The sequence below is a fragment of the Pundamilia nyererei genome, unplaced genomic scaffold, assembly GCF_000239375.1.
Source record: "Pundamilia nyererei isolate P.nyererei 1_Seehausen unplaced genomic scaffold, PunNye1.0 scaffold00050, whole genome shotgun sequence".
Taxonomy (NCBI): Eukaryota; Metazoa; Chordata; class Actinopteri; order Cichliformes; family Cichlidae; genus Pundamilia; species Pundamilia nyererei.
In genome coordinates, this window is record NW_005187451.1 from 2,544,425 (window position 1) to 2,554,640 (window position 10,216).

General features: G+C 41.8%; 1 protein-coding gene across 3 annotated transcripts in view; it reads left to right on the top strand.

Moving 5' to 3' along the window:
* rabgap1l (RAB GTPase activating protein 1-like) overlaps positions 1 to 10,216 on the top strand; it is a 94,400-nt gene that overhangs the window by 60,703 nt on the left and 23,481 nt on the right. For all 3 annotated transcript variants that reach the window (XM_005733189.1, XM_005733190.1, XM_005733191.1), the window contains exons 15-18: positions 291 to 365; positions 1,618 to 1,743; positions 4,753 to 4,896; positions 9,832 to 9,873. In XM_005733189.1, the coding sequence (XP_005733246.1) occupies positions 291 to 365; positions 1,618 to 1,743; positions 4,753 to 4,896; positions 9,832 to 9,873 (387 nt within the window). The remainder of the gene's footprint in view (positions 1 to 290; positions 366 to 1,617; positions 1,744 to 4,752; positions 4,897 to 9,831; positions 9,874 to 10,216) is intronic.

Sequence of the window (10,216 nt, forward strand, 5' to 3'; positions counted from 1 at the left end):
AATCTGAATGCTGGAAGGTGATGTAGCACCAGACTGACGCTGGTGGCTCAGAACAATGTAAGCTGCTCCATAACACACTGGGCTTGTTCAGCTGTGGCTGATGAAGTTGTTTTATGGTTAATGCGAGCAGCAGGCTGCAGCACAGTACAAGAAATGATCTTAATAAAGGTTTTAACACTACGCTGTTGCATTTTGCATTTTAAGCAAACTGACTCAGATACTCGTGCTGCTGATGGGAGGAACCTAATGGAACTGGTTTCTGTCTTTTGTCATTTGCTGTTTTCCTGCAGGCCTACTCGGTCTACGATGAGGAAATTGGTTACTGCCAGGGTCAGTCGTTCCTCGCTGCTGTTCTCCTCTTACATGTAAGTAAACTTCTCATCCATCCATCAGCTGTTCACTGTACATCAGATGATCCAACGCACCAGTTAGCACTGTTTGCTAAACACATGCTTGTGCTCATGCATATTCATTTATGACTTTTACACAGACTCGTTGTGCATTTGCAAAAGAATTTGCCTCCAGTGTTTCTCCCTGGCTTTCAGAATAAAAGCTTTCTGTCGCTGCTTAAATGTAACCTTGATTCTCCTACATCTGCAGATGGCACTCAAACAAATGATCAAGGTTAACACGAGCAGCGTGCTCCTGCACCGAGACTTTACTGTCTCTACAAACAGTTTCCTGGCTTGTACAAAGTATAATAAAGCAGCAGGGTAATATAACACACTGAATGAGATGATGTGGATGAAGAGAAGGAGTGAGAGAATCGATTCCTTTCACACACACGTTCAAGGTCACAAATCCATGTTTATAGTACCTGCATGCTGTGTGTAAAGTGACTTTGCACAAATATTACCTCAAATTTGATGTGAGCAAGTTTTTAGAGGACACATGAAGGACAGACAGTGGAGTTGACACATGGGGTAAGAGAGCTGTGGAAGTTTGGTCAAAGTCCAAATGGCGAGGGCAGCAGAGGTTAAAGAGGAGTGAGATGTCGTGGGAGAGAGGAGTAGGGATGAGGTCGGAGAGATGTGCACAAGAGCTGCACGTTTGTTGAAGGGATGTGAAGGTGAGGAGCTGACTGCAGAAGGAGGACACAAGGAAAAAGTTATAGAGGAGGAGAAGGCTGTAAAGATAAAGGGGACAGCAGCAGTGTAAGAAAGAGGGGTTACACAGGAGGAGGAGGAGGAGGCGGCGTGTAATAGAGGGAGGAGGGAGAGGTTATAGAGGAGATGTCAGGAATATTAATAGAGGCTCAGGTTTACCTGCAGGAGCCCATTCAGTCCCAAACACATACTGTCACTCTGATTAAATATCACCTCACAGTCTGTGAGAGCGTGCACGTGAAGGAGAGAAGCCGTGCACACACCGAGAGACGAGCACAGCGTTAAGCGTTCTCTCCTGCTCCTCGTCTTCACACATGCACACACATGAAACTTGTTTTAGTCGCATCTTCCACAGCTGCACTGTTTCCCTCCACTGTTAGGTGACGGCCATGTTTAAGTCTTCTCGAGGGAGCTGCTCTGTCCTTTTGTGTCAGCAGGAACACATTTCGGATATTTAGCTGTTGTCATTTTTCCAAAGTGTTGCTGATTGAGGTTATCCACATGCTTTCAGATGCCCGAGGAGCAGGCCTTTTGTGTTTTGGTAAAAATCATGTATGAATATGGCCTGAGAGCTCTCTACAAGAACAACTTTGAAGATCTTCACTGCAAGTTCTACCAGCTGGAGAGGCTGATGCAGGTTAGTCGAGCAACCTTTTACATTTTTAAATCAATCAATGGGACCCCGACAGGAAGGACGGTCTGCATCACACTGCTTCCTGTTTGTAGGTTTAGTTTTGTCTGTCATGTTGCTGTTGTGCACGACCTGCTCCCTCATTCTGGGCTACTTTTTATTTGGAGCTTAATAAGCTTCACTTTGGACCGTAGTCGGTGAAATGAGTAAATATGAATTGGTGTTAAGCTTCAGATTAAAGCCTATATCAGTCTTCTAAATCTATTTGACTGTGTTTGGGAGTATTTTAAAAGCTGTTTTTGGAAAGTGGATCCACTTTGGGAGTCGTAGTCAGCTTGGACGTGATTGTTTTTACACAGGACTCAGGCCTACCTTCATTTTTTACAAATCAAGGACAGTTTGCTGCTGATTAGGAGCTCTGTTAGAGCTGCGAGTCACCTAGCATGCGGGAATAGCTCTTTGCACTTAGTTGCCTTTGTTGTCTTTGGTCATTTGCAACACATTTTTTGATCTCACTACTTAGTTGCAGAAATTTGAATGAGGCCGTGCAGTTACAGCTCGACATTAAAATCGATCCCATCTGTCTGCTTCTTGACTTAAATGCCATGAAGTTCACTTGTGATACAGACCAGTCTCAAGGACCATTCATTTACACTAGATTTCATTTTCCAGCATTGGTACTTTCCTCATAATGGAGCTGTTTAATAATTACTGATTAAATGCATGAACCAGTGCACTAAACAGAAAAAGACTTTAACTCGGTAAGTTTGAGCCTACTCGTGCTTTAGAGGACGTAGCCAGTTATTGTGTCATATTTGGACTGTAACATGTTGCCTTGTTGACGCCTGTCTTTCATTAAAACAAAAAAATCTATATTTCAGAGTTGAGTATAGATTTGCAGCCTGTGTAGGCTTTTTCTCCTTTGAGGATAATGAGTGCTGATGTCCCATCCCACTCAGGTATTACAACCTAAATCCACCGAGTTGATCTTGGCGCCTAAATCCGTCCTGCCTCTGCTAGCAGTCGCCCGTCAGCACGAAGACAGTTAGTTTAGTGCAATCACATTAGCTCAGTGCAATGATACCATCTGATAATATAGAGTACCGTATTCTCCGCACTATAAGGTGCACTTAAAATCCTTTAATTTTCTCAAAAATCGACAGTGCGCCTTATAATAATAAGATGATAAGAATTATCCAGATTATTTATAAAAAGATAAAGATATTGTGCTTGATAAAACTAAAGACATTGCAAATGAATTTAATGATTTCTTTGTAAATGTTTAGCAAAAGAAATTCCAGAGTCAAGAAATAATAATGAACTAAATAAACATATTACTCAGAATGTGTCCTCCATGTTTATTGGTGCTGCAACTCATAGAGAAATAATTAACATTGTGAAGACATTTAAAAATAAAAAGTCCACTGACTGTTTTGGTATTGACATGATATTAGTTAAAAGTATTATAGAATGTATAGTGCAACCTTTCGCATACATTTGTAATCTGTCCTTCCGAACTGGTGTGTTTCCCTCACAAGTGAAAATAGCAAAAGTTATTCCAATCCATAAAAACAGAGAGATGTCAGTTTACCAATTATAGGCCAATATCACTACTCCCACAGTTCTCAAAAATGTTAGAAAAGTTATTTGTTAAAAGACTTGATAAATATATTGAGAAGCATAATCTCCTAAGTGATAACCAATATGGCTTTAGAGTGAAAAGGTCCACTTCGATGGCAGTGATGGAACTTGTTGAAGGGATATCTAATGCTATAGATAATAAGGAATATACTGAATCTGGGTCCTAAACTCTGTCAACTTCAGGTCCCAAAGTCAAACAAATACTGTGGCATCACTGAGAGTTAAAAACTGTCTAAATTCTTTCATCTTTAATAAAATGATCAGCGTTGCTGCTTTACCAGGTGTAACAATTAAGTTTAACATCCAGGCATCCATGAAAACAGAATTTATTACATTTAACGGAGTTAGAAGTTAGCAGGAAGTTAGCTCACTAGCTTCCACCTAAACATGATATAGCATGTTCTGACTGAGAGATTAATGAAAAATTCAAACGTACAGCTCTGCTATCACTTCCAACATAAATGAAGACAGAAAACTAAACAGCAGTGACGTTTGTAGGGTTACTGAAGTTGGGCTAGCTGCTATATAATGATGTGCTATGTGACCGCTAGCAACACAGCTATGTTAGCACAACATTAGCATAGTGAAGCTGGAGGATGAACGCTAACTTTTTTTCACTTGATAAAAGTTAACATGAGGGTTCCTGATGGTTAGGGACAAATGCAATCGCATGGCAGGATGCTGTAAACGGACCAAACTTCAGTCAGGAGAACAACTGAGATAATCCATCCACAATACGAAGTTAGTCATTAATATACTGCAACAACATGGGAATAGAGCAGCTGCAGAGAATTCAACATTAATGAATCAATGGTACAGAAGAGGAGGAAGCAAGAAGAATGAGCTGAGTAAAGTTTGACTTATCTGACTGTTTTGTTTTGATTAATGCGCCTTATGGTCCGAAAAATACATTATGATGTCAGATATAAGTGTTGTCCAATGAACTCTGTGGTTCACTGTATGTGCTCGAACACTCGAAGCTAAAAGTAACTGGAACAAAGGTTGTAAAAACACTAAGAACACAAATAAAATACATTTATTTTAGTGTCTTTAGATTTTTAACTGTATGATTGTATTTTTTCTGTACAACATTAAAAACATGTCTAATGTCAAACCAATCTCCTGGTGTGTTTGGCAGCTGTGATATAATACTGTATTATGTTATGTGTCTTTTTAAAATGTATTTATTTATTTAGTTTTTTCTTAGTTGTGGGTCTCTTGGGAGAGATTATCATCTCAGTGAGACAGCATGATTTAATAAAGCAGGAGCAAAAATGAAATAATGTAAAATTGAAATGACAAGCAGAGCCACATCTTTATCTGTTTGTAAGTGCTGTTTTATCTCACAAGTTCCCCTTTTTGCTTCTCCTACAGGAACAACTTCCAGATCTGTGGTCCCACTTCCAAAACCTGAACCTGGAGGCACACATGTACGCCTCCCAGTGGTTCCTAACGCTCTTCACCGCCAAATTCCCCCTGTGCATGGTTTTTCACATCACCGACCTGCTGCTCTGCGAGGTAACGTCAGTGCACTTGTTATACTGATTATATGGGGAGAGGGCTTTAGTCTACATTGTCCAGAGTCCAGTAAGGCGATGCTCAACTGTCTGGAAACAGGAAATCAGTTGAAAGTGGATAGAAAGGCGGTTACGAGGGGTCAGGAGAAGGGTATTAGAGGAGAGGGTTGGATGTCCACAAAGACGGCTGAAAACAGCTCTTCTAAAAATGCCTGGCTTCATTGCTGTGATGTGGAAAATGCTCAGAAGTAATGTATGCTGCAAGTTCTGCTAGCGCCACAGAAATATATTCCTCCAAGCAGTTTTTATTACCCCTCAGCCCTCAGCCGGCAGGTGTGTTGTCAGATAATACCCGTCAATCATTAATCGTTAATAAGCAGAGTGACGGGGCTCTGGACCCTTAGCTCCCTATTGTAAGGCAAATGTTAAAAACCTCAGTGTGCACCTTGATGGTTTCTTTAAACTGTGTGAACCAAGGTGAAGCCACACCTTCCAGCTGATGTCTTTGGACGTGTTATTCATGTGTTCATTACTTGCCGACTGGACTACTGCAGTTCTCTGTATCTGGTTTGGACCAAGCCTCTCTTTACTGTCTCCAGTTGGTCCAAAATGCAGCTGCTCGTCTGCGACTGGCACTAAAGTGAAGGAGCCTGTAACCCCGGTGTTGGCCTCTCCACACTGACTTCCTGTTCTTTACACGATCCAATTTAAAATCGTAATTTTTGTTTAAAATCACTGAACGGCCGAGCCCCTTCTCACCGGTCTGAGCTCCTGTTTGTTTGTCCAAACTAACCTTAACTATTCCACGGCCTGCTCTGTGGCAGGTCCCAGACTCTGGAATAGTCTTCCTCCTGATATTAGATCTGCACAAAAAAAAGCTTTGGCACATGGACAAAGATCCCTGAGATATCTAGTGAAGCCAAATAATTGGCTTTTGTGGTCACTTCAAATGTATAAAGAAATTACGGAAATACAGTTCATCATGATATGTGTAGAGATGATTTTGTACAAACGGGGTAAGAAGATATTTTCATACAATACTAAGAGGATATGACCTACGGGAAAAAAAAGTGCAACATCTTAATGAGATAAAAAATAAATCACCTTTCTGTCTCGCAGATCTGCTTTTAACTCGCGCTGACCTAAACAGTTTGGTTTTAGTTGTTATTTTATTCATTTTTCTATATTTTGCTGCATCATTGTTGTGCATTTTATTTATTGTAGTGGTATTTTACATTGTAAGCACTTTGTGCAGCATGGCCTGTTGGTAGTGTGCTGTATAAATAAACTGGACCTTGACCCTTTAAAAAAACCAAACAAAAACAGCAAGTGCTGTGCTATGAAGGAGAGTCACACGATGTTGCCAAGCTGCTGGTGCAAATCCAAATCAGTTTCCACGAGCCCTTCTGGAATGTGGAAGGAGACTAGAGTAGTGAGGGAGGAGTCGGCGAGCCCAAACTACACTTCCCGGTTATCAGTGGCCACAAGTAAAGGGCACACAGCATTGATGCTTCTGCTCAGGCCTTTTAGGGTCGATGCTATCAATGATCTAATATCATCAGGGCCACCTGACCTAATACCGATCGATGAGCAAGTCACTTATCATCTTACAAAATCTGCGTGACAGAAGAAGCGTTATTCTCAGAAATAACGGACGTCACTGAGGAGCTTTATATGATACGTTTCAGATATGTATATATCAAAAAATATATATTTCAGAGTTGAGTTGACGAAAAAACCCCACACACTGCCAAACAGTCTTGGATGTGGTTCTATAGTACAATATAATCCCGTGTCGTCTCATGGCACGTTACATGGTAAGTTAACGATGGCGATTTCACCCCTGAGAATGCACTTGGCATCGGCGGGGAGGAGAAGCTCCCTTTTTGCAGAAGGAACCCCTGACACAACCAGGCTAAGGTTGGGCAGCCATCTGCCTCGACTGGTTGAGTGAGAGGAAAGCTGAGAGAGAGAAGTGGAGCACTGAGCATCAACAAACAGTGAACAGACTTGTGGGCCAGTATCCATAGATCAGACACATTCAGCTCTGGAGACTCCTGCAGAAGAGCTGCAGAGAAACTAGGAAACTGAGACGAAGAGAGGGGATAATGTGCTGTTCCGTTCAGTGTTTCAGTCATTTACACAAAATATCTGAATACCAGAAAGACAAGTATTGGGCAAAGTACTACACGGTGGCCCCCCAGGGGATCTTGTGGGCGGTGTAGCAGGACTACGGGGTACGTGGCCAACAACGGTGGGTCATTGTTACGAACTGTCGGTCCTTTAACAGAGCGATGTTCCCGTCCTTGGCAAAAAGTCAAATCGGTTTTCAGCGGGTCGTGGACTCTGGAGTTTCGTCTCATCTCCACTCCTGTTTGTGATGATGTTCTTTAAGCTTCATCAGAACATGGCCCTGCACGTACGCTGAGGTGGTTTGCAGCTGAGGGTGAACCAACGATACAGGTTAGGACCCCAACCCCCGGGCCATGGACCGTTACCGGTCCATTTTTAAAAAAATAGTTTTTATCGTTAACTCTGTTTCCCTGGGTCTTTTCCAGGATGTAGTTGTGCGTCTTATTTTGAAAGAAATATTTACACGTTACCATAGTGACCAGAGAGCGTTAAGGGGCAGAGAGGAGGACGTTACTCTCAATGTTGTTGGTGCATTTCATGAGGACGCTGCTAATAAAGTTACACAATTACACAGTGAATTTGCATTTGTTATTACATTTACAAAATAGCGCAGTTTTTGTCGTGGTCGTATCATTTTATTTTGTTGTATTTATCCGCCACACCTTAAAGGCCGGTCCGTGAAGATATTGTCTGACATTAAACCGTCCGTGGCACAAAAAAGGTTGGGGAGCGCTGGATTAGGGGACTGATGTAGCTGCCTTAGACTTGGTGGAACCAGAAATACAATGGGGGCCATGTAATGTTTCAGCCTACGCACAAGGCTGCATGGGGCCGATAACAAAGCCCTGAGGAACACCTGATCTAATGCATGCAGATCCTAATGAACTGCTCATGTCATTCAGTAAGTGTGCAGCGAGTATGACCTGCTGTGTCACATTCTGACTTTTAACACAAAGTAACCTTATCAGTTACCAACGCCATCGTCCTTGGTTACAATTTGACTTAATGACTCTATTTTAAAAATAAAAGTACATAAAGACGGTGGGATTTTAGTGTTTTCATTCCTAATGCTTTGACCGACTGTCTCACTGTAATTGCATCAAATGCAAAATCAACTTTCTTCCATCCTCCTCCCTCTCTGCCTTCCTTCCTTCTTCCCTTCCTTTTTTTCCAGTCTCCCCTTTCCTGCCTCCCAGTTAGCCTCAGGCAGAACAATTAAAAGTTTCCCAAGTCTTTCTCACCCATTGAGCCGCATGATGACAATCTGCCTGTTAAAGCAGCATTGTGATATTATGCTCCCCCCTCATCCTTTTCACCATCTCTCACTCCTCTCTTCTTTCCATTATCTTTTTCTTGTATTGTCATTTTGTTTGTTGTGCTCACACTTTGTCATTTCCTGAAACTTTTCTGTGGTGTGTTTTTTTTAATCTTTGTTTTCTTGCTCTCTTTTTCTTTCTGTTTGTATGTAAACCTGTAAGTACGTCGCTGTTTTAAAGCAGGACAAACTCTTTGTTCTTTTGTTTCACTCTGACAATCTTCTTCTTTGTGATTGTTCCTCGTCACTGTCAGACCCTCATTGTTAATCACTCTCTTTGTCTCAGCTGCTGTCTTTATTTGATGGTCTCCTTAGAAATGTATGCTGATCATTCCCCTCGCTCTATATCTATAATCTCTCTAGATATAGATAGATAGATCTTCTCTCCCCAGTTTAGTATCTCCCCGTCTATGGATGTTTCTCTCTTGTCCCTGCTTGAACACACAGTTCGAGATAATCTCTCCTCCCAAACACGCCATTGCTCATGCCTCAGCACTCTAGCGCCATCTTGAGGCCTGCACAGATAGGTGTGTGGAGGCAGAGCTCCCCCTCTTTTCTCTTTCTTCAGATATTTTTAGAGCTGCTCAGATATTTTTAGCTCTTTGTTGCCATGTGAACTGGTTGTCACGGAGACCAAGGAGATGGGTGTTCCCATGCAGAGTTTGCATCCGCATTACATTTTCTTTCTTTTGGTCAAAATTACAAGCACTGTATGAAGAAATGGTCGAAATAATACAACAAAATATGCACATTATATATAAAAGAAAGGGGCGTTTGTTTTTAAGCAGCACTCTGCGCCTCTGGATTGGCTCTACCCTGTGAAGCTTGTATTTGGGTTTCTTTGTGCTGCAGCTGCAGAATCATTCGTAGAGTACTCATCAGGTGATAAAAGGAAATTTGTGTTTCCTACAAATTTTATGCTGAACTGAAAGGTGCTCTGTGGCATCGCTAAATAAATACTGATAAGCTAATTGTAAAAGACCATGTTCAGCTCACACATCTGCTCGTCTGTGAAAATATTTATCAAGTTGTGTTGGCGCTCCTTGATTGATAGTAAAACGGCAGAAGCTTGTTACACAGTAGATATTTGTTTCTGTTTGATCCTGTAATTGCATGTCCAGCATCGCTGTGATGAACAGTTAAACTGTACTTGTGCTTGTGAACAGAGCATCCATCACTGTGATCGTGTGTTTATAAAGGTGTGGGTATGAAAAATAGAAAATAAGAAGCTGAGGTTATCCTGACCTGAGCAAAAGCTGAGAAGTGGAGCCGACGGTTTCTTTTTGTTTACTGTGGCAGTGATTCTTGAGATTGAAGTATTGTTTCAGAAAAATGTGACTCTGTTCGCTGTTTGCAGATTTTCATTTTTACAGCTCCAAAGTGCAGCATCAAGTTTAAAATTGCTAAAGTGGCTTTTAAAAACGACACATGCAAATGAATGTAGCTGTTTCTATTGTTTCTGTTTTCACAATAGTTCTTCTCTTTCAGGGACTGAACATCATCTTCAATGTAGCCCTCGCCCTGCTCAAGGTTAGTCCTCACTTTCTTTGTACATCTGTGTTTAAATCAGTCTCTGCACATGTAGGAAGCCCAAAGTGCAAATCAAAGCACATGGATTTGTTTACATCTGTCCCCTCCTAGTGGTCAAATCACAAACTGCATCTGGAAGAGAGGAAGCTGGTTGCATTAGTTGCATACACTTCATGTGGTTTGTCCATAGAAAGCAAATGGTTAGTCTCGAGACAACAGTCTCTGCCGTTGTGTCCTTGGGTAAGACGCTTCACCTGCCACCTACTGGTGTTGGCCAGAGGGGCGATGGCGCGATATGGCAGCCTCGCTTCTGTCAGTCTTCCCCAGGGCAGCTGTGGCTACA